At 46.5% G+C, this 22580-nt stretch overlaps 1 protein-coding gene and 1 long non-coding RNA gene across 4 annotated transcripts; both read right to left on the bottom strand.

The window, feature by feature from the left end:
* Positions 1-1595: 1595 nt before the first annotated feature.
* Positions 1596-7903, bottom strand: LOC147964756 (uncharacterized). Its single transcript, XR_015609523.1, has 5 exons — positions 7577-7903; positions 6759-7483; positions 6488-6577; positions 6238-6379; positions 1596-1905 (listed from the first exon to the last, which is right to left on the bottom strand). It is a non-coding gene; the product is annotated as an uncharacterized LOC147964756 (long non-coding RNA).
* Positions 7904-9485: 1582 nt separating this feature from the next.
* LOC125513246 (uncharacterized) lies at positions 9486-19780 on the bottom strand. 3 transcript variants are annotated; one of them, XM_087527576.1, is made up of 9 exons: positions 19587-19780; positions 12655-12805; positions 12427-12555; positions 12201-12316; positions 10742-10823; positions 10502-10561; positions 10307-10414; positions 10172-10217; positions 9486-9820 (listed from the first exon to the last, which is right to left on the bottom strand). In XM_087527576.1, exons 2-9 carry the CDS (start codon positions 12748-12750, stop codon positions 9603-9605), a joined length of 855 nt encoding a protein of 284 aa, XP_087383702.1. In that variant the 5' UTR covers positions 12751-12805; positions 19587-19780; the 3' UTR covers positions 9486-9602. The 3 variants fall into 3 exon arrangements, with proteins under 3 accessions (XP_087383702.1, XP_048534259.1, XP_048534257.1); XM_048678302.2 differs by lacking the exon at positions 19587-19780 and adding an exon at positions 13285-14520; XM_048678300.2 differs by lacking the exon at positions 19587-19780 and adding an exon at positions 13092-13156.
* Between the last annotated feature and the right edge of the window lie 2800 nt (positions 19781-22580).

Here is a 22580-nt window from a genome sequence, read left to right as displayed (position 1 = left end):
CAAGGACTCTTTAAGACACAAAGAGACCACTGTAAAATCGACCGTGAATAGGCAGACCACTAGACGTCGAACCCCAATTTCATATCATACATCTGTCGGAAAGATATCCTAAGAGCTACTTGAATTCCCACTTATAAACTCCCGAAACTTTCCGGTTATGCAATCAGGTGTTGGGGATACAGGTGAAGCATAATATCTCACCCAAACTAGCAAATCCTACATCCAGTTGTATCCATCCTTCAACACATAACCAAGAAACCTTCGGAAATCATCTACCTCAACCTTCGAAAAGCATCCGTTATACGAGTTATGGCAATACTCCCGAACTCCCGCCCCAGTACTGGGTGGCGTCGAGGTTATCTCACCAACGAACTGCATAAAAGAGATTTTCGATGTCGGCTTACTAAACTCAGGTATTCCAGAACTGCAACGATAAGATTATGACGACAACACCTCGGAGCTCAACTCCCCGGGACACTTCCACAAAACCCCTGACAGGAGGCACCAAGACAATGTTCTCGTCACAAAACCATCGAAACGATTCCAAGATACCCGCGTGATCCTAAAAAAAATTTAGTGAAATTTGAGAAGAGAAGAGTCAAAACTCTACGTCAGGATGCCTCACCAGAGCGATGAAGAGACTGGGAAGTAAAAAGAATTCCTAAACTCCCCGATATATAATTCCTAAATGACTCAAAACATTTTTCTAGACTCAACAACGGCTGCTAAAAACGATCAAACAGTGGGGGCTCCTAAGGTCGGGGAAGGCTCTGATTACCAACTTGTAACGCCCTCGATGCGGCTATATCTCCCACGTGTCGAAGCACGACTTAGAGGCATAACCGCATTGAAAGCAATGTCGCAAGTGAGGTAATCTTCACAAACAACCCATGTAATACAATAGGGGAAAAGATACATAGTTGGCTTACAATCACCACTTCACACAATTACATGAATAAAGCATTACATCATCCAAATACACTCAAGGTCCGACTACGGAACCAAAATAAAAGAAGAACCCCAAATGCGACAAAGGTCCCCGATCGACCCCAACTGGGCTCCACTACTGATCAACTAGAACGAAGCAACACAAAGGACAAGATCTTCAACGAGCTCCTCCTTGAGCTTGGTTGCGTCACCTGCTCTGTTCAACGGCACCTGCAAGTTGCGTTACGCGGTCCAACCCGGCGCGCGCCGCTTAGTCGCTGACCTCACGAAGGCTTCGGCTGATACCACGACGTCGAGTGCCCATAACTGTCCTGCGTAGATGGTTAGTGCGTATAGGCCAGTAGCCAGACTCAGATCAAATACCAAGATCTCGTTAAGCGTGTTTTTCTGAAATAACCACGGACACCAACCAGGGCCAGGCTCACCTCTCTCCTAGATGGTATCAACCTGCCCTGTCGCTCCGCCACAAAGTAACTGTCGGGGGCCTTCGGGAACTCAGGCCCACCTCTACCGGGATGGAGCCACCTGCCCTTTCAGCCCCCAACATCGGAATCACTCGCGGGTACTCCTACGAGCCGACCCGACTTTAATCACCATAAGTATCATATATTATGTATAAGTAAATACCCGTGACCACCTCCCAAGTGATCACGGCCCGATAGTATAGCATGGCAGACAGACAAGAATGTAGGGCCACTAATGGTAAACTAGCATCCTATACTAAGCATTCAGGATGGCAGGTAAGGTATCAACAGCTGGAGCAACAATGATAGGCTATGCATCAGAATAGGATTAACGGAAAGCAGTAACATGCTACACTACACTAATGCAAGCAGTATAGAGGAGAGTAAGCGATATCTGGTGATCAAGGGGGGGGCTTGCCTGGTTGCTCTGGCAAGAGAGAGGGGTCGTCAACACCGTAGTAGTACTGGGTAGCAGCGGCGTCGGTCTCGGTGTCTAGCGAGAGAAGAGGGGGAAGAAACAATAAATATAATGCAAACAAATGCAAGACGATGCATGACATGGCAAAGCGTGATGCTAGGTGTGCCCTAACGCGGTACGAGGTGGTACCGGTGAAGGGGGAAACATCCGGGAAAGTATCCCGGTGTTTCGTGTTTTCGGGCAAAGGAGCCAGAGGGGGAAAGTTGCGTGTTTGCTATGCTAGGGATGCGTGGCGGACGAACGGGCTGCGTATCCGGATTCGTCTCGTCGTTCTGAGCAACTTTCATGTTGAAAATAATTTCATCTGAGCTACGGTTTAAAAGATATGATTTTCTAAAGATTTTATTAATTTCTAGAATTTAATTAATTATTTAATTTAATTCGAAAATGGATTTATGACATCAGCATGAGGTCATGCTGACGTCAGCAGTTAACTGGTCAACCTGACCAGTGGGTCCCACTTGTCAGAGACACATTTTAATTGAACAATTTAATTACTCTAATTAGTACTCCCTCCATTCCAAAATATAGTGCGCCCGCGCTTCCCGAGGTCGAACTTTGACCATAAATTTAATGAACGAGACCGACTGCGGTGGGAGAAAAAGTTACATAATTAGAAACTTCTTTCGAATACGAATTTATTGATATAATTTTTGCTCCCGCCGCAATCGGTCTTGATAGTTAAATTTATGGTCAAAGTTGAAACACGAGGATAGAGGAAGCACTACATTGTGGAATGGAGGGAGTATTAATTAGGGGGTGGGCCCCACTGCCATACTAATTAATTAGCTAATTAACTAACCAGGTTAATTAGATAACTAATGTTTAATTAGTTTAATTATTTGATTAGTTTAATTAATCAAAATTAATTAAGTCAATTATTATTTCCTTTAATTAATTAATTAATTAATTTTATTTTTATTTTTTTAAACGTTCTGTGGGGGTTGGGCCCCACATGACATAGGCAAGGGGGCCATAGCAGGTGTGGGCTACGGGCACAGCACGAACGGGCGAGGGGGATACGGGCAACGGGCGGGTGCCCATTAACGGCGGCTACGGTGGCAGGGATGAGGACGGCGCACGCGTGCGCAGCGAGCACGCGCAGGAAGCAGCAGCTGCGGCGCGAGGCGATGGTCGGCGGCGGGAGCAGCGGGGCGCGCCTACAGGCGGGCTGGGCGGCGGCCAGTGAGGGGGAGCAGCGCGGGGCAGGCGCGCCGGGGCAATGATGGAGAGCAACGCAGGTCGGCGGGGCCGTGCGGCTGCGGGCGTGGCTGCGGTGCAGCGAGCGCGAGCGCGCACATGCGTGAGCACGAGCACAGGCGCGATGGGGGGCGGCGAGCGTTCGTGCAGGAGGGGGGCAGCGGAGGCCGCGGCGGAGCTGCGGTAAGGCAGCGCGGCACGACGACGTGGTCGGCGCGCGGCAACAGGCAGCGCGAGCGCGCAAGCGAAAGAGAGAGAGAGGGGGGGTGCGGGCTCACGGTGGGGGGTAGGGCACGGGGCAGCGGGTGTCGTGGGGGAGGACGGGGACGTCGTCGGCGTCGAGGAGGCAGGCCGGTGGGGGGAGCGCGGCGAGGTCCAGGCAGGGAGGGGCCGATGGCGTTCGGCGGCGACGTCGGGCGTCGAGGGCGCGGTCACCCCGATCCCGATCCGGATCGAGGGAGCGATGGGGGAGCGAGTGGGGGGCGAGCAGGGCGAGTGGGGCGACGGGGTGGACGGCTAGGGTTTCGGGAGGGGTTAAGGAAAGGGAGTGGGCCGGCTGGGCCTTTGCCCAGTTGGGCCGATGGCCTGGCCGGTTGTGGCCTGGTGGGCCGAATCCCAAGGGGCCGGGGGTTCTTTTCTTTTATTTTTGCTTTCTGTTTTGTTTCTTTTCCTTTTATTTATTTTCTTTTACTGTTTTAATTCAACTTAGGGCATATAAGTATTTTATAAATTTGTGTTTTCTTTACTATAATTATCTATGTAATATTTAGCACTAACCGAACATTTTTATTTTGATGTTTGACAATATTTAAATTTTGAATTTGAAAGTTTCGAACCGACGCGAAATTAGCAACAGTAAACGAGGTGACGTGACATCATTAGCAGAGGTTCATTGTAGCTTAAATATCCGGACGTCACATCCATGCAGAGCATTGTTGACATAGAAAATTGCAAAATACATATGGATCTGAATGTAGTAGACCCGTTGACTAAACCTCCATCACAAGCAAAACATGATCACACCTTAGTACTCTTTGGGTATTAATCACATAGCATGTGAACTAGATTATTGACTCTAGTAAACCCTTTGAGTGTTGGTCACATGACGATGTGAACTATGGGTGTTAATCCCATGGTGATGTGAACTATTGATGTTAAATCACATGGCGGTGTGAACTAGATTATTGACTCTAGTGCAAGTGGGAGACTGAAGGAAATATGCCCTAGAGGCAATAATAAAGTTATTATTTATTTCCTTATATCATGATAAATGTTTATTATTCATGCTAGAATTGTATTAACCAGAAACATAATACATGTGTGAATACATAGACAAACAGTATGTCACTAGTATGCCTCTACTTGACTAGCTCGTTGAATTAAATATGGTTAAGTTTCCTAGCCATAGACATGAGTTGTCATTTGATTAACGGGATCACATCATTAGAGAATGATATGATTGACTTGACCCATTCCGTTAGCATAGCACTTGATCTTTTAGTTTGTTGTTATTGCTTTCTTCATGACTTATACATGTTCCTATGACTATGAGATTATGCAACCCCCGTTTACCGGAGGAACACTTTGCGTGCTACCAAACGTCACAACGTAACTGGGTGATTATAAAGGTGCTCTACAGGTGTCTCCGAAGGTACTTGTTGGGTTGGCGTATTTCGAGATTAGGATTCGTCACTCCGATTGTCGGAGAGGTATCTCTGGGCCCACTCGGTAATGCACATCACTATAAGACTTGCAAGCATTGCAACTAATGAGTTAGTTGCGGGGTGATGTGTTACGTAACGAGTAAAGAGACTTGACGATAACGAGATTGAACTAGGTACTGAGATGCCGACGATCGAATCTCGGGCAAGTCACATACCGATGACAAAAGGAACAACGTATGTTGTTATGCAGTTTAACCGATAAAGATCTTCGTAGAATATGTAGGAGCCAATATGAGCATCCAGGTTCCGTTATTGGTTATTGACCGGAGACGTGTATCGATCATGTCTACATAGTTCTCGAACCCGTAGGGTCCGCACGCTTAAAGTTCGATGACGGTTATATTATGAGTTTATGTGTTTTGATGTACCGAAGGAATTCGGAGTCCCGAATGAGATCAGGGACATGACGAGGAGTCTCGAAATGGTCGAGACGTAAAGATCGATATATTGGACGACTATATTCGGACATCGGAAAGGTTCCGAGTGATTCGGGTATTTTCAGGAGTACCGGGGAGTTACAGGAATTTGTATTGGGCCTTAATGGGCCATAAGGGAAAGGAGAGAAAGGCCTCAAAGGGTGGCCGCACCCCTCCCCATGGGCTGGTCCAAATTGGACTAGGGAGGAGGGCGCCCCCTTCCTTCCTTCTCCTTTTCCCTTCCCTTTCCTTCCCTCCTACTCCTACTACTTGGAAGGGCTCTAGTTCTACTAGGAAAGGGGGAATCCTACTCCCGGTGGGAGTAGGACTCCCCTAGGGCGCATGGCGCGCCCTCCCCCTAGGAAAGGGGGAATCCTACTCCCGATGGGAGTAGGACTCCCCTAGGGCGCATGGCGCGCCCTCCCCCTCCTCCACTCCTTTATATACGGGGGCAGGGGGCACCCCAAAGACACAACAATTGATCTCTTGATCTCTTAGCCGTGTGCGGTGCCCCCCTCCACCATAATCCACCTCGATCATATCGTAGCGGTGCTTAGGCGAAGCCCTGCGTCGGTAGAACATCATCATCGTCACCATGCAGTCGTGCTGACGAAACTCTCCCTCAACACTCGGCTGGATCGAAGTTCGAGGACGTCATCGAGTTGAACGTGTGCAGAACTCGGAGATGTCGTGCGTTCGGTATTTGATCGGTCGGATCGTGAAGACGTACGACTATATCAACCGCGTTGTGCTAACGCTTTTGTTTTCGGTCTACGAGGGTACGTGAACAACACTCTCCCCTTTTGTTGCTATGCATCACCATGATCTTGCATGTGCGTAGCAAATTTTTGAAATTACTACGTTCTCCATCATGTAGGAGTAACAAAACAAAGAAGAACATCTAAAGAAAGGAAATAAGCAGACACCTATTTCTTCCGAGCAAATGTACACGCTATGACACAACATGATCATGCTTATCAATTGAACATCAGGGAGGAAGAAACTACCATATGCCAGTGCGGAGGTAAGGGCCAGCACACACGGCGAACGAGGCATCGATGGCGACGGGATTTTCATCTAGCACGGTGGAATTGATCAGTGTGATGACATCAAATCCAGAACTCCCAGCCCATATGTCTCTCCCCTCGACTGCAATTGTCACAACAATAAGTATATCAATCAATATCTATGGACACAGCTGCATGAGGGAACAACAGAAAAAACACATCAATCAGTATGCTTGTACAGTACACACACCTTCGATAACATTATATTCTCCTTTCGATATTTGATTTCTACCACATAATAAGCACTGTCATCCATCCTTCAAAGTCCTGGTTGTTAATTCTGCATCATGTGTGTGGTAATCTGGATTCAGCAAACTCTGAATCCTTTCCTGATAATCTCAGTGTTATCAACTTATCATAGAAGAAGAATTGTTTGAAAAAACCTACCAGAAAAAAGGTTGCCACGAGACAAATCAAGAAACCTATTGTCCCAGTTTTAAATCAAGCAACAGCCAACTCACCTTATTGAGTACACAACCAGAACCATCATCCGTTGCACATAGAGGAGAAGGACATCGTAGGCAAAAGGGAGTGTGTTGGCGGCAGACAACGATGCCTTTGGTTTCTCATCAGTCTCGTCTAGGCTTCGATTGCATATAAGTAAGCGTTACACGGGGTGGGCCGCTGCTCCAGTAACAAATTTGTCGATTTGCCATTCATTTAGCCTGACTTAGCTTTTAATGTGTTCCTAGCTCTCACCCTTATTATATCTCTAACCGGCCACACGATAACTTTTCTGCTAAAATTGTTGCAGGTGAATTTTGGCCTTCCCTTCATCTTTCACTCTGTCAAGTAAATCTGAACTTATCCTATATCAATTTATGAATGCAATAGTATTAAATACTAATGGCAAATGGGAAAAGTTGTTGATATAACTTGTAACATCTTAATTTTGGAAGAGAATGATTAACCAACTGCAATTGGAGTTACTTAAGTTCAGTGCTTACTATACAGTATGTACTATCTATCTATGTCAGAACACTTCTAAGTTCTTGCAGGAATGGGAAACTCTCATTGTAGACTCACTGTTTGGGCAATAAAGATCACTTATGGGTATTACTAATCTTATTATGCCAAATGTCAAATATTACCAGGCAAACAGAAGTGATGGCCGCACTGTGAAGAGCACCTTAAATACCATCAGCAAATATGTATGCGTCATTGTAAGTATATCTTGTACTGTTCACTGCTTGCAGATCAAATTAACAGTAAGAAAGTGCATAATCTTCCCTTGTCAGAACCTGAAATCAGAAAAAAGGTACATACGGGTGATTCTCACCTTGACGCTGAACGGGGCAAGCAACTGCTTGCAGCAGAATTGGTGGAGGACCAGCCCTTGTTCATCGCAACCAGCTTGGCCGGGGGGTAGAACGTGTCGACGGCCGTTTAAGGTCATCCCTTCCATAAGCTCTTCTTGCGAGATTGGGATGCTCCGACCGTCCGGCGGCCGGCGGCCCACAACGGCAACGCGATGCCTATGACATGGAGGAAGTTTGAAATAAATTCGTCGCACCCCGTTCGATGCCTATGCCTGGCGGTGGCGACCGCCACTCAGGGTCGAGATCGAGAGATTGAGTCGTGGCTTGATGTTCGCGCCGGTAGTGGCTGGGGGCGGCGACACACTAGGGTGAGGGTAACACAGCCAGGTCGAAGAAGAGGAGAGGTCGGGGAGAGAGACGAAAGAACGGGGCCGAGAGAGAGGAGATGCTCGTGTGCTCATGGGCTTCGTGGGACAGAATATTTGTGCGTGAAACTGGCCCAACTAACCAGAGGCCACCGAAACGGTTTCTGGAGTAGCAGCCCTTAGGACAGCCGGCCTAGTTAGCGCTAAACAACGATCTGACGACCAGAAACATTTCAAACACATGATCTGACGGCCAAAATTGCAAGTGCGTGAGAGAGCTCGCTTTAGGCTCAGTTTTACTGTCCTTAATAATAGCTGGAGTAAGAATTTTTCAAAAGATCACCTAGGAGCAAGAAAAGCTTACAGAAATAGCGATTTTTGTTGTCTTATTATTCAGGCCATCAGCATAATTGTCAGGGTAAAGCCAGCAGTATAATTGTCGTTGTATGCTAAATCCTTAGTGACAAAAAAAGGATAAATTTGGTACTACAATTCAACCTGCTAATTTAGAAACCGATTTGACCGCAAGTTAAGTTGACATGAACGCTCCTATAATAGAAGATAGGGTTATCTCTACGTTATGAAGGCAGATGAAACATGAAGCTCTCTACTAATGTGCAGCAAGAGCATTGCAACATCCACTAAGGCCCAGTTCTTTTCGTGGTGGATTCTGCAGAATCAAGATTCTAGAAATTTCTCACAGAATCTGTCGCCTAGTTCTTTTCTAAGATTGTAGTTTGAGATTGTGGATTCAGTTATGTGGCGAAATGTCTGTACTGCCCTTAGACAGAAAATGTTTGATGAATTGTTAACACTTTAGCTTTAGCTGCACTGACTTTCTCCATCTAAAACATACAGCCATTAGCGCATCTATTCATCAGCACATACCAAAATTACCAAGCACCAAGTAGCAGTACCAAATTGGCAATTACCAAATTGAAATTGTCAAGCGACAGATACAAATTTAAACATACATCAATGCATTAGCAGTACCATTTATTCATCAATACATGCATCTATCCATCCATCTATTCACCTAGATGTTAACAGAGAAACAGAAAAGAATACAGAGGTAGAAGAGAGACGAGACAGAGAAGAAGAGTTCCCATCGGGCGTCTAGGCAGGGCGGCCAGAGGCGACCAGAGGCGGCGGGCTGCCCGTCCAGCGGGGTCGCGAGGAGCGAGGCTGACGGAGCTCCCGTCCGGCGGCGACGTGAGGAGGGGTGCTGTCGGTGTTCCCATCTGGCGGCGGCGAGGCGGGCCGTCGTGAGGAGAGGGGCCGCCCCAAGGCGAGAACCGGCGTGTAGGCTGGGCTGCCAGGGGGTGGCCGGTGGCGGGCTGGTGGAGCTCCCGCCGCCGCTAGCGCTCGTGGGGATCGAGCGTTTGCTGGGCCGTTCAGTCGTGCAAAAGGGGCAGTTTGGCTGTAAATTATTCCTCCAATAGGGGTACTCTCATATCCGAAACGTTTTCTTTGGTGGGACTTACCAAAATCCTGGGATTCTGTGAAAATCTATGTTTTTCGAGGATTTTGAATTGCACTAGGATTCTGCAGAATTCGCTCGAGATTTTGGAAGGCAAATCGAGTTCTTTTCGCTCAGGATTTTCCAGGACGAGATTCTTCACAATCTGTTCAAAAGAACTGGGCCTAATTGCCGAATGCAGCGGTATTCTTTCGCTGGAGGTCATTGCTGGATTTGCTTTAGCTCTTCGGGCTGTTTTTCGTAATCTCCAAGCCTCTTCAACCACCGTAAACCGAGGTCAGATCCAGACTCAGCTGCTATCTGGAACTGCTCCTTTGCCAGCTTTACTGGGTCCTGCTGTATGGTCCTTTTTCGCACCTTCCCAGTTGACGGACTCTTGCCTGAGTTGAACCTGGTAATGACTTCAGGCACTTCAGCACCTGAAACAACCACACGGTAAGCATAAACAGATAGGCCTGGAGTCTGGAGTAATCTAACAATTCCAGCCAAAATTAAACAAAATCAGTTGACCAAGAGCTGTCCAAATTAATGGTGAAACCATAACTTCACAACCTGTTTACTCTAAAATAGCCATTACAAGAAGGATAATATAAGGACACATGATTATCTCTTGAAACGTTAAGAGTTACTCCCTCCGTAAACAAATATAAGAGCGTTTAGATCACTAAGAGTTACTCCCTCCATAAACAAATATAAGAGCGTTTAGATCACTACTTTAGTGATCTAAACGCTCTTATATTTCTTTACAGAGGGAGTACTTGTCTACAAACCTTTCAGAAGAAGGGAACCATATGCAATTGCAGCTCCAGCATGTCCCTGAGATGTCAGAAAAACAGAAATAACAACGTGATTCATGGGTTGCAAGTAAATAAGATAATTTTGAGTTGATCTATTTCATTTACTACCTTTTCTGAAGCTCTATGGAAACACCACATAGCTGAAGCTATGTCCCTCTTAACGCAATCCCCAGTTATATATACAGCACCAAGAAGATACAAAGCACCAGGATGCAACTGCATTCAAAGATAGGTAAAAGCTGAATATGCTTACCAAGAAGCATAGTAGAAAATATATGATCAACATTCAGGTGGCGAGCATACCTGGTCAACAGCTTTCTCTATATAATGAAAGGCCTGTTGATCAGACTGAACATGATCATTCTACAAGCAACAAAGGTAACCATCAACTGAGGTGAAGAAATATTCCACAGAAATGGTCTAAGGAATGAAACTATCATTTGCCCAGCAAACAACTAATATTCGATTAATAAAGTGCCCCACAAAAAAAAGAATTAAATAGGTGGAACAGAAAGATGCCAAAAGCAGATGAAGAGTGAAAACCTCAACTCTTAGCCGACATCCAAGTTCATACTGTGCCTCTGGATCACCCATGTTCGCAGCTTCAACAAGCAAAGCAGCACCACTGTACGCATGAAAAGTGAGAGATGAGCATAATTCACATGAAATGTGTACTGAAGGCAAGTTTTGCTTCATGTGGAGGTAGCGGAATAAATGTTCCTACTAAAACGCAGCAAAAGAAAAGGATGGTTTGCCTCACTCAATATTTTACGATTTAATTGAAGGTCAAAAAAGTAAACATCGTTCCCAATTTTCTTTTCCAATCAAGGAGCTGCTAATCTCGTTAATCTTCTGTCCTGGTAAGTACTAATGCAGCAATTATTGCTGACTAATTGGACACGTAATGTTGTTAGTAACCGCAATTCAAATATATTGCCAGTACAAATTATCTCAAAGCGCCAAACTCAAGGCATACCAGTGGTTTATTAAACATTTTGACCAAGACAATAAGGTTCAGTTCCAGTTAGGATTTTGAATAGGTTCACCCGCAAAAAAAAAAGGATTTTGAAGAGGTTTTGACCCACAAAATTTCAAGTTACTCTTTTCTATTCCCTCTGTTTCTTAATATAAGACTTTGTAGAGATTTCAATACGGACTACATACAGATGTATATAGACGTATTTTAGAGTGTAGATTCACTCGTTTTGCTCTGTATGTAGTCCATAGTGAAATCTCTAAAAGGTCTTATATTTAGGAACGGAGGGAGTATTAGATAGTAGATACCAATGCCCATCAGGCCATTACCCCATTGCCCAAATGCTGCATACACCTTATAAACATCAACCGAGATTCATAAGCAAAGCTGTGTGACATTCACACGAACTTCTTAACTTTGTTGGGGAAACTAGTATTTCTCATGAGCTGCTAAGCATAGTAGCTACAAGAGTAACGAGACCCATACAAGTAGCGGTGACTTGGACATCAACAAAGACACACTTTTATGGAAGATTTCTTCACACTGCCTGATATGTAAATATTACTAAAACACTTAATTAACAAGGTATACCTACAGCGCTAGCCAAATTATATGCAATGCAAACAAAATTATCCTGCAGCTTTAGCTCTGTCAGATAAAACAAGCACAGTATTATCTGCAACTGGTCCGTCAGATAAAACAAATACTAAGAAATAATTCTGGTATGCAACTATCTAACTGAGGCGCAATGGTATCCAGTATTCAGAATCATGGCACTTACATAATAGCCAGGTCCTTAAAAAGGATAGTTCGCAAAAAAAAGGTCACTTATAAAGGATTCAAATTGAGTCAAAACAACAACATAACTACATAAGCAACGATAAAATTAGTTGTTTGCATCACGTTCACAGATTCCTGGAATAGCAGTGAAACAACAAAGTAGTGTACATGCCATATGAGCAGGTTGAACGACACAGCAAAGTAAGTAAATTAACACTAACATCATGGGAGGTAAAATTAACTCACATTGCCTTGCACGCCCCGGGAACATGGTACTTGAAATGCATCTTGGCCAGCCAACATCTCGCGTGAGTATTCATATTGTCGATCTCTAGAGCCAGCTCAAAGTTCTCCTTTGCGCCCTTCGACACCGAGAAAGAATCGCACAACAAAAAGTTAAAACCCCAACAACAGGTCACAACAGAATGGTTCCAAATGGGGGAAGAGAGGGAACGTGAATCCAGAGCTGTACCCTGAGAAGTGGGATTAGTCGCTTGTCGTTGCGGTCGGCGAAGTCGATGACGCGATCGACCTCCTGTAGGGCGCTCCAACCCTTGGCCACCAACTCCATTGCCTTCTTGTTCCGGTCGTGAATCCATCTCTGCAACCACAAAGAAGTTTATTCACCGCCTGGCAACATACTAGAGCATGAAATCAAATAGATACGTAGATGCGCGCGTCTCATCCGCGCCACACTCACCTGGTGATTCAGCGTCGAGGCCAGCTGGGAGACATGGCCGGACGGGGAAGACGAAGCGGCGGCGGCAGCGACCCGCCGCGCCGATGCAGCGATCATGGCGGGGTGACGCCCTTCTCCGTGAGCCCGGCTGCAGAGGGGATGACAGGGTGGTCTGCCCCCCAAAAAAATTATAAGCAATATGGACATGTGAACATTCTAACTAATTACGAATATCACAAAGAAATAGATCAATATGGTCTTACAAACACACTAAAATTCTCAATTAAATCTTAGTTTTGCATAAAGAAGCCTACATATTACATACTACATGGAACATACTCCCTCCGTTCCGAATTACTTGTCGCAGGTATGGATGTATCTAGATGTATTTTAATTCTACATACATCCATTTCTGCGACGAGTAATTTGGAACGGAGGGAGTAGTAGATAGTGCATACCTTGAGAAATTCAAAAAGACTGTTTCTGGCCTACGTTTTTGCATTGCCATGAAGATATCAATTATATCAGCTTCATTCACCTCTGAGAAAGCATCCCTCTCAATGTATGTGACTAGGCCGAAATTATGTGCAAAATTATGTATGGATAGTGCAAAAATGAAACCCTAAATCAGAAATTAGGGTATTTCGGTACCTTCAATTCCGGAGGCTGGTGTGGTGACTGAGCGGCAGTGGCTGCCGCCAAACTTGCAGGGGGGCGAGGGCAGGGGCGCCAGGCTTCCGGCCGGCGGCAGGGGCACGGCCGCGCGCAGGGAGGGGCGTGGGCAGGGAGGCGCGGCTGGACCAGAGGGCCGTCCGGCCGGGCGGGAAGGAGAGGCGCGGGCGCCGGGAGGCTGGGATCCGGGCTCCGGCTGGCGACCGGCGGTGAGGTCGCGAGGAACGGCGACGGCGAGGCGGCTGGGCGTCGATGTCGGGCAGTGGCACAGTGCTGTGCGAGGGCGTCGCCGTGTCGGGAGGAAGGGCTCTGCTCGATGTGGACTGGGCCGCGAGGACTATTTCTCGCATTTAGCGAGGCTCGCTGAACCGTTTAGAAATAGAAAAAGTAAGAGAAAATGAGGGCCTGGGTTCGATTCTGTACTGCATAGAGTTTTTTTTCTTAACACAGTACAGACGCAAGCGCTTATATACACGCGCAGACACTCACCCTTATAAACATGTACACACTCTATTTTTATGAGCATCTTCAAAAGACTGAGCCGGCATATTATCTTGAAATTTACGAAGTCACCGTAGGCATCTCATCGTCAACGTGAACGTCTCGAACTTGAATCCTGGTGGATTGAGAATATCATAGTCCCTCTAACCATCCAACCACAGATTGACTACATAGAGTTGCTAGCCGCTATGCCACTTATCATTTCGCGTTCGCACCCTAGTTGATGTAAAAGACCGGAGCTTTCTTTTCTATTTCTCCTCTTTTAATGCTTATTCATTTTTCTTCTTTTCTTTTCTCTTCTCCAACTTTTCCTTTCTTTTTTGCATTTGTCCCTTCGTTTTTTTCCTCCTTTTTCATTTTTTGTTTCTCCTTTCTCCTTTGTTTTTTATGTTTGCTTTCGTTTTCACTCTACATTTTCATATATGTCAAAAATATTTTTTGTATAAGTGGTCAACATTTTTTGTATACACGTTCAACATTTCTCAAAAACTTGTTCAACATTTTCATAGTTATTCAAAAAAAATCAAATGCTTGATCAACATTTTTAATACTTATTCAACATTTTCAAATACTTGTTCAACATTGTATTATACTCGTTCAACATTTTCTAATATCTATTCAACATTTTTAAAATACTGTCGAACAGTTTTAATACTTATTCAACATTTTCAAATACTTGTTCAACATTTATCAAATTTTTGCTCAACATTTTTAAATACATGTTCATCATTTTTTATATACTTGTTCAATATTTTTTTAATACCTATTCAAAATATTTAAAATATTTTTTCAACATTTTTAATACTTGTTCAACATTTTTCAAATACTTGCTCAACATTTTACAAATTCTTGTTCAACATTTTTTAATACTTATTCAATATTTTATCAAATGTATTTTTGAAGAGTGTTTTTAATATATATATATATAATATTTTTAAAGTATAAAAAATGAAAACAAAAACAAAAAATGTAAAAATAAATAAAACTAAGGAACATGCCGGTGTTGCCAGCGCGGGTGGCCCAGCCTAGACGCTCACGCGCTTCAGCGAGTCAGATGCCTCGACTCGCTGAACGCGAGGAATAGCGATGCCCGGACTGGGCGTGGTTGTATTTGTCAACTGGTATGTATACTGGGCCATTTTTTTCTGGCCCTGTAACTAGATGTTCCAGCCCATGATAACGTTTTTTCGGAAACCTAGGAGCCTCCGCTTAGGCGATTAGGGTTTCGTGGAGCACGGCGGCGCTCGCCAGATCTTGATTGGCGGGGTGCGTGATTGGCCGAGCAAGATGTCCTCATCGGGCGCCGGCAGGGGGGTGGGTCTAATCCCACGCCTGGGCGGACAGAGAACCAAGGAGAGAAGGCGCAGGCGGCACCAGGATCGTCGGGCGCGGCTAGGGCTCAACTGGAAGAGGCCCTTGGAAAACTCGGGATCACCGACAAGGAGGCGACGCCTCTAGTTATTGATGATCGGGAAGACGAAGCTCCGGTGAAGTGGCTACTTGCAGGGAAGGTTTTGAACCGCAATCTCCTCCATATCCGAACCATAAGCAATGCCCTCCGCCCAGCTTGGGGAAACCCTAGGGGGTTGAAGTTCACGTCCATGGGAGATAATATGTTCGTGGCTGTGTTTGAATCCAAGAGAGACAGAGATCAGATCTGGGACGGATCGCCGTGGCATGTGAGCAAGAACGCGGTAATCCTTGCTGAATTTGAGGAGTGTATGAGGCCGGATGAGGTGAGTTTTGACCGGCTGTAGTTATGGGCACGAGTTATCAATCTTCCCTACAATCTCAGGGATGATGTATGGGGTAAAGAAATCGCAAAGCAGATTGATAAGAAGGCTTCCTCGGTGCAGTTTGACCACACGGGAGATTATTTGCGCGCGAGAGTCACCATTGATGTGAGTAAACCTCTGAGGAGGTGGATTTTAATTGAATCAGCCAGGAGGAAGAAGCAAGACTTGTATGAGATACAATATGAAAATGTGCCGCACTTCTGTTTCTCCTGTGGCCGCTTGGGACATTCGGAGCTCTTTTGCCCTACCCCGGGGAAGAGAGACAAGAACGGAGATCTCCCCTTTGGGGCAGGCCTGCGTGCTCCGGAGAAGAGGAGGAAAGATTTCTCGGGTGACAGTACGAAGAGAGAGCACACTACAGCCAGCACCAGCAAACGAGAATCAAAGAACTCTAGTAATGTTGCTACGGGCAAAACTACTATGGAGGTTACCTCACCGATCAAATCTCACTTACCAAAAAGAACGGAGGTGCCTACCCAGGAATACCGAAGAGTTAATCAACCACTATTGTTGAAATCTGCTGTGGAGCATGAAGACATGAGCAATAGTGAGGATGGTTCAGAGGGACATAATGAAGAGGACAGGCTTAGGAAGAAGAAGAAGAAGCCAACACCAGAAAATTCGGCAGAGGCTACGGTGCAGCCCTGCCCGTCCAAATGAATTGCATGAGCTGGAACTGCCGGGGGCTTGGGAACCTCGAGGCAGTTCGCGAGCTTCGCAGCATTGTGAAGCAAGAAGGTCCTGCCCTTTTATTTGTAATGGAAACTAAAATAAGGGCAAAGAGAGTGGAAAACCTGAAACTCACGTTGGGGTTTGCGGGTTGTTTCGCAATCGATAGTGATGGTCTGAGTGGTGGTGTTGGACTGTTCTGGTCGAAGGAAGTTTCAGTTGAGTTGAAGAATTATAGTCTGAGTCATATTGACGTCATAGTTAAGAAGGAGGGACAAGTTTCTCCGCCATGGAGATTTACAGGTTTCTATGGAGCACCGAGAGCAGAGAATCGTTACCATAGCTAGCGCTTCATGAGAACTCTTTATGCGATCCAACATCGAGCTTGGATCTGCGTTGGTGATTTTAATGAGACCTTGTATGGGTCCGAGCACTTCAGCCGGGCGGCACGGCCGGAGTGGCAGATGCGGGCCTTCCGCGAGGTGGTGCAAGAGTGCGCCCTACAGGATCTAGGGTGGAATGGCTTGGAATACACATGGGATAACAAACAGCAAGGGGAAGCGAATGTGAAAGCACGACTCGATCGTGCGCTCGCAAATGAGGATTTTTTCAATCTTTTTCCCCTTACTCGAGAGACATGTCAGTTCCATAGAATCTGATCATTGTTTTCTTATAATTGAACTTAGTGAGCATCAACTTATGAATAATAAAGGGAAGAAGCAGTTCCGTTATGAGAATGTATGGCAGTCTCATGCAGACTATGATGAGCTTGTAAATGAATCATGGAAGAGGCTACATCGGGGACAGGGACTTGCAGGTATAGCCGGTACCCTGCAACAACTACAGGGCGAACTGGGTACCTGGGGTGCCCGGGAGTTTGGGAACCTTTCCCGGACTGTTAAAAAGTTGTAGAAGAAGCTAGAAACTCTCCGGAAACATTCAGTGGGGCGTGGTCCTTCTGATGAGGAGGTAGTTACAGCACAAAAATTGAGAGAAGCTCTTCGGCAGGAAGAAGTATGGGTGCGACAGCGATCGCGAGTCCGCTGGTTGCGAGCCGGTGATCGGAATACGTCATATTTTCAAGCCCAAGCAAGACAGCATAAGCGTATGAAAAAAATCTTGAGGCTGAGAAGACGGGATGATACGATCTGTCAAACACCCGAAGAGGACAAAGAAGAGGTTCAATCCTTTTATCAGATGCTCTACACCTCTCAAGGTTTTAATGACATGGAGGGCTTGCTTCAGTTTGTACCAGCGCGGGTCAGCGAGGAAATGAATACAGAACTGACCAAGCCCTATGTTGCCGCTGAAGTTAAGGCGGCGCTGTTCCAGATGGCACCCTCAAAGGCGCCGGGAGTGGACAGTTTTACAGCAGGTTTCTTTCAGCGACATTGGGCTCTTGTGGAAAAGGACCTAGTGCCGGTAGTATTGGATTTTCTGAACGGGGGAGAGATGCCAGTGGGTAGAAATGACACTTCAATTACTCTCATTCCGAAGGTGAGACACCCCCAGTCTATCTCACAGTACCGACCTATATCGCTCTGTCCAGTGCCGTATAAAATTGCGGCAAAAGCTATAACCAACCGTTTGAAACCTTGGATGGATGCGATAGTGGGAGAGGAACAGAGTGCGTTCGTCCCGGGACGACTCATCACAGATAATGTGCTTGTTGCTTTCGAGAGTATACATTCGATGAAAAGAAGGAAGAAAGGAAAACGATTTTCATGTGCCGTTAAGTTGGATATGATGAAGGCATATGACCGGGTGGAGTGGCATTACCTGGAAGCAATGCTTCTCAGACTGGGCTTCGATGCTCTTTTTGTTCGTCTGATTATGAGGTGCGTCACTTCCGTCAGATTCTCAGTTCGGATGAATGGTGAATTACTACCTTCCTTCACCCCATCTAGAGGACTGAGACAAGGTTGCCCTGCGTCCCCCTTCCTGTTTCTATTATGTGCGGAAGGACTAACCTCCTTGTTAAATCATTTTGGTGGACATTTTGTGGACAGAGGTATTCAGGTGTCATGCAGGTCACCCTGGATCAACCATCTACTCTTCGCCGACGACAACCTCATCTTCATTAGTGCGACGGTGGAGAGTGTCGATAGATTGAATCAAATCCTACAAATTTATGCAAACTGTTCAGGGCAGAGTGTGAATAAAACAAAAAGCTCGGTTTTCTTCTCTTTGAATACGCCAACAGGGAGACGCCACATAGTGAAGCAAAGGTTGGGTATTTGCGTGGAGGCATTCAGTGAGCGCTACCTTGGTCTTCCTACAGCAGTGGGAAGGATCACCAGCGAGACGTTTGATCATATTGGCGATCGGGCGCGGACTAGCATGCAAGGATGGTCTGAAAGGAATTTTGCTTGTGCAGGACGTGAAATTCTTGTGAAATCAATAGTGCAAGCAATACCTACCTTCAGCATGTCCTGTTTCTGCCTCACAAAGAAAGTTTGCAAGAAGTATACAGCAAACATGGCGAAATATCAGCATTTTGCTCCCGCCGCAATCGGTCTTGATAGTTAAATTTATGGTCAAAGTTGAAACACGAGGATAGAGGAAGCACTACATTATGGAATGGAGGGAGTATTAATTAGGGGGTGGGCCCCACTGCCATACTGATTAATTAGCTAATTAACTAACCAGGTTAATTAGATAACTGATGTTTAATTAGTTTAATAATTTGATTAGTTTAATTAATCAAAATTAATTAAGTTAATTATTATTTCCTTTAATTAATTAATTAATTTTATTTTTTTAAATGTTCTGTGGGGGTTGGGGCCCACATGACATAGGCAGGAGGGCCATAGCGGGTGTGGGCTACGGGCACAGCCCGAACGGGCAAGGGGGATACGGGCAACGGGCGGGCGCCCATTAACGGCGGCTGTGGCGGCAGGGATGAGGACGGCACGCGCGTGCGCAGCGAGCATGCGCAGGAAGCAGCAGCTGCGGCGCGAGGTGATGGTCGGCGGCGGGAGCAGCGGGGCGCGCCTGCAGGCGGGCTGGGCGGCGGCCAGTGAGGGGCAGGCGCGCCGGGGCAACAGTGGAGAGCAACACGGGTCGGCGGGGCCGTGCGGCTGCGGGTGTGGCTGCGGTGCAGCGAGCGCGAGCGCGCACATGCGTGAGCACGAGCACGGGCGTGATGGGGGGGCGGCGAGCGTTCGTGCAGGAGGGGGGCAGCGGAGGCCGCGGCGGAGCTGCGGCAAGGCAGCGCGGCACGACGACGTGGTCGGCGCGCGGCGACAGGCGGCGCGAGCGCGCAAGCGAGAGAGAGAGAGGGAGAGAGAGAGAGAGAGAGAGGCGCGGGCTCACGGTGGGGGTAGGGCACGGGGCAGCAGGTGTCGTGGGGGAGGACGGGGACGTCGTCGGCGTCGAGGAGGCAGGCCGGTGGGGGGAGCGCCGGCGAGGTCCAGGCGGGGAGGGGGCGACGGCGTTCGGCGGCGACGTCGGGCGTCGAGGGCGCGGTCACCCCGATCCCGATCCGGATCGGGGGAGCGAGGGGGGAGCGAGTGGGGGGGGGGGGGGGGGGGGGGCGAGGGCGACGGGGTGGACGGCTAGGGTTTCGGGAGGGGTTAAGGAGAGGGGTTGGGCCGGTGGCCTGGTGGGCCGAAGCCCAAGCGGCCGGGGGGTTCTTTTATTTTATTTTTGCTTTCTGTTTTGTTTATTTTCCTTTTATTTATTTTGTTTTACTGCTTTAATTCAACTTAGGGCATATAAGTATTTTATAAATTTGTGTTTTCTTTACTATAATTATCTATGTAATATTCGGCACTAACCGAACATTTTTGTTTTGATGTTTGAAAACTTTTGATGTTTGACAATATTTAAATTTTGAATTTGAAAGTTTCGAACCGACGCGAGATTAGCAACAGTAAACGAGGTGACGTGGCATCATTAGCAGAGATTCACTGTAGCTTAAATATCCGGACGTCACAATTCTCCTCCACTACAAGAAATCTTGTCCCGAGATTTAGGAGGTAGAAGGAAACAGTGCGGGGTATTCATCACGCAGGCGGTCCTCGCGTTCCCAAGTGGCTTCATCTTCAGAATGGTGCGACCACTGGACTTTGAGGAACTTGATCGCCTTCTGACGTGTGCGGCGTTCAGCTTGGTCAAGAATGCAGACCGGATACTCTTTATAGGAGAGGTCCTGTTGCAATTCGAGCACTTCATGATCCACTGCTCGGATTGGATCCTTGAAGCAACGGCGGAGTTGTGACACGTGGAACACATCGTGAACCTGGGAAAGGTTCGGCGGAAGCTCCAGTTGATATGCCACTTTTCCATGCCTTTCGAGAATAGTGAAGGGACCAATATAGCGAGGAGCTAGCTTGCCCTTGATCCCGAAGCGGTGAGCACCCTTCATTGGTGTAACTCGAAGATAAGCCTTTTCGCCAGGTTGATAGACCATGTCTTGGTGATGGCGGTCATACTGACTTTTCTGACGTGACTGAGCAGTCTTGAGATTCTCGCGAATAATGCGAACTTATTCTTCGGCCTGTTGGATAATATCCGGACCGAAGAGTGGACGTTCCCCAGTTTCTGACCAGTTCAGAGGGGTCCGACACTTTCGTCCATATAGCACTTCGAAGGGGGACATCTTCAGACTAGCTTGATAGCTATTATTATAAGAGAACTTGGCATATGGAAGAGATTCCACCCATTTCTTGCCGAAGGAAATTACACAAGCTCGAAGCATGTCTTCGAGAACTTGGTTGACACGTTCAACCTGTCCTTGCAACTGAGGATGAAACGCCGTACTGAACGACAGGTGAGTTCCCATAGCTTCTTGGAAACTCGCCCAAAATCTTGAAGTGAATAAGCTGCCACGGTCTGAACTGATAACCAGTGGAATACCGTGAAGTGAAACAATTCTGGACATGTAGAGAGTAGCAAGCTGACTAGCAGTGATTGTCCCTTTGACCGCCAGAAAATGTGCAACTTTAGAAAGCCGGTCAATGACGACAAGAATAGCATCATTACCTTTCTGTGATTTGGGAAATCCAGTGACAAAGTCCATTTCAACATGGTCCCATTTCCATTCAGGAATAGAGATAGGTTGCAGAGTTCCAGCCGGCCGTTGATGCTCTGCTTTGATACGGCGGCAAACGTCACACTCAGCAACATAACGAGCAATATCCTGCTTCATATTAGACCACCAGAATCTTTGATGAATATCCTGGTACATCTTTGTACTACTAGCATGAATAGACAAAGGCGTATCATGAGCTTCTTTCCTAACCTCTTTAGTCTGATCCAGGTTTTTCCTCGAACGTGGTACCACTAGGCGGACTTTGAAGTACAAGGCGCCATCATCGGTGATAGAGAAGAAGGAGGTCTTTCCTTCTGCTAGATGACGTTTAATCTTATGGACTTCAGAGTCATAACCTTGAATAGTCTTTATACCAGCTACGAGATCCGGTACGACAGCCAGGGTATTTAGAGAACCCTTAGTAACAACACGAAGATTCATCTTTTGAAACTCTAGGGGAGGGGGGCGAGTGCTCCAGGAGGAACAATATGAAGGTTCAGCTTTCTAAATTCTTCGACAAGCGAGGGCTGAACTTTGTGAACCTGGAGGTGATTGCAATAAGACTTGCGGCTCAAAGCATCAGCCATTACATTAGCCTTGCCGGGGGTATAGGATATACCCACGTCAAAATCTGCAACAGTCTCCATCCATCTCTGCTGACGGAGGTTCAGATCTGGCTGAGTAAACAGATACTTCAGACTTTGGTGGTCGGTGTGTTGGGGAACGTAGCATAAATTCAAAATTTTCCTACGTGTCACCAAGATCAATCTATGGAGTCATCTAGCAACGAGGGAGGATTGGATCTACATACCCTTGTAGATCGCGCGCGGAAGCGTTCAAGAGAACGGGGTTGATGGAGTCGTACTCGTCGTGATTCAATACCCTTGTAGAGCTCGATTGACTCAAGCTAGGGTGCTCCATAATTGCAAACAAAGACATGGATGAATAGAGCACTACAAGATTAACAAAACATCCTTGCTGATCATTCTCAAAAGAGGCACGGATCACTAGGAAACAACATGAACATATGGCATCATGAGATAAACAGCTGAAGGACTTAGTGGAAAGACTAAGTCCCTGAAATCAGAATTAACAAGTGCACCACTTTGCAAGCTTGTGCTAGTCACCACACACATCACAAAAATACATGGGTTGCACCTCTGGAAAGATGAAAAAACCCTTAACAAAACATATGTAGAACATCAGGGCATAACATGCACACAATAATCATGACAAAAATGACAAAAAGCTAAATGGAGTAGCAGATCTGACAA

This window comes from Triticum urartu, chromosome 6A, assembly GCF_056163025.1.
Source record: "Triticum urartu cultivar PI428250 chromosome 6A, HENAU_Tu73, whole genome shotgun sequence".
NCBI classification, from domain to species: domain Eukaryota; kingdom Viridiplantae; phylum Streptophyta; class Magnoliopsida; order Poales; family Poaceae; genus Triticum; species Triticum urartu.
The sequence above is the reverse complement of the archived record's forward strand: the minus strand, read 5'-3'. Positions and strand labels throughout refer to the sequence as shown.

What these genes read in the sequence shown, in the direction of transcription:
- LOC125513246 (XM_048678300.2), bottom strand. Translation starts at nt 13,141, where the DNA reads ATGGCAATGCAAAAACGTAGGCCAGAAACAGTCTTTTTGAATTTCTCA. An exon ending in CCTCGACGCTGAATCACCAG is followed by an intron (nt 12,556 to 12,654) that starts GTGAGTGTGGCG and finishes TTGTGGTTGCAG; the next exon opens with AGATGGATTCACGACCGGAA. An exon ending in TAGAGAAAGCTGTTGACCAG is followed by an intron (nt 10,415 to 10,501) that starts GTATGCTCGCCA and finishes CTTTGAATGCAG; the next exon opens with TTGCATCCTGGTGCTTTGTA.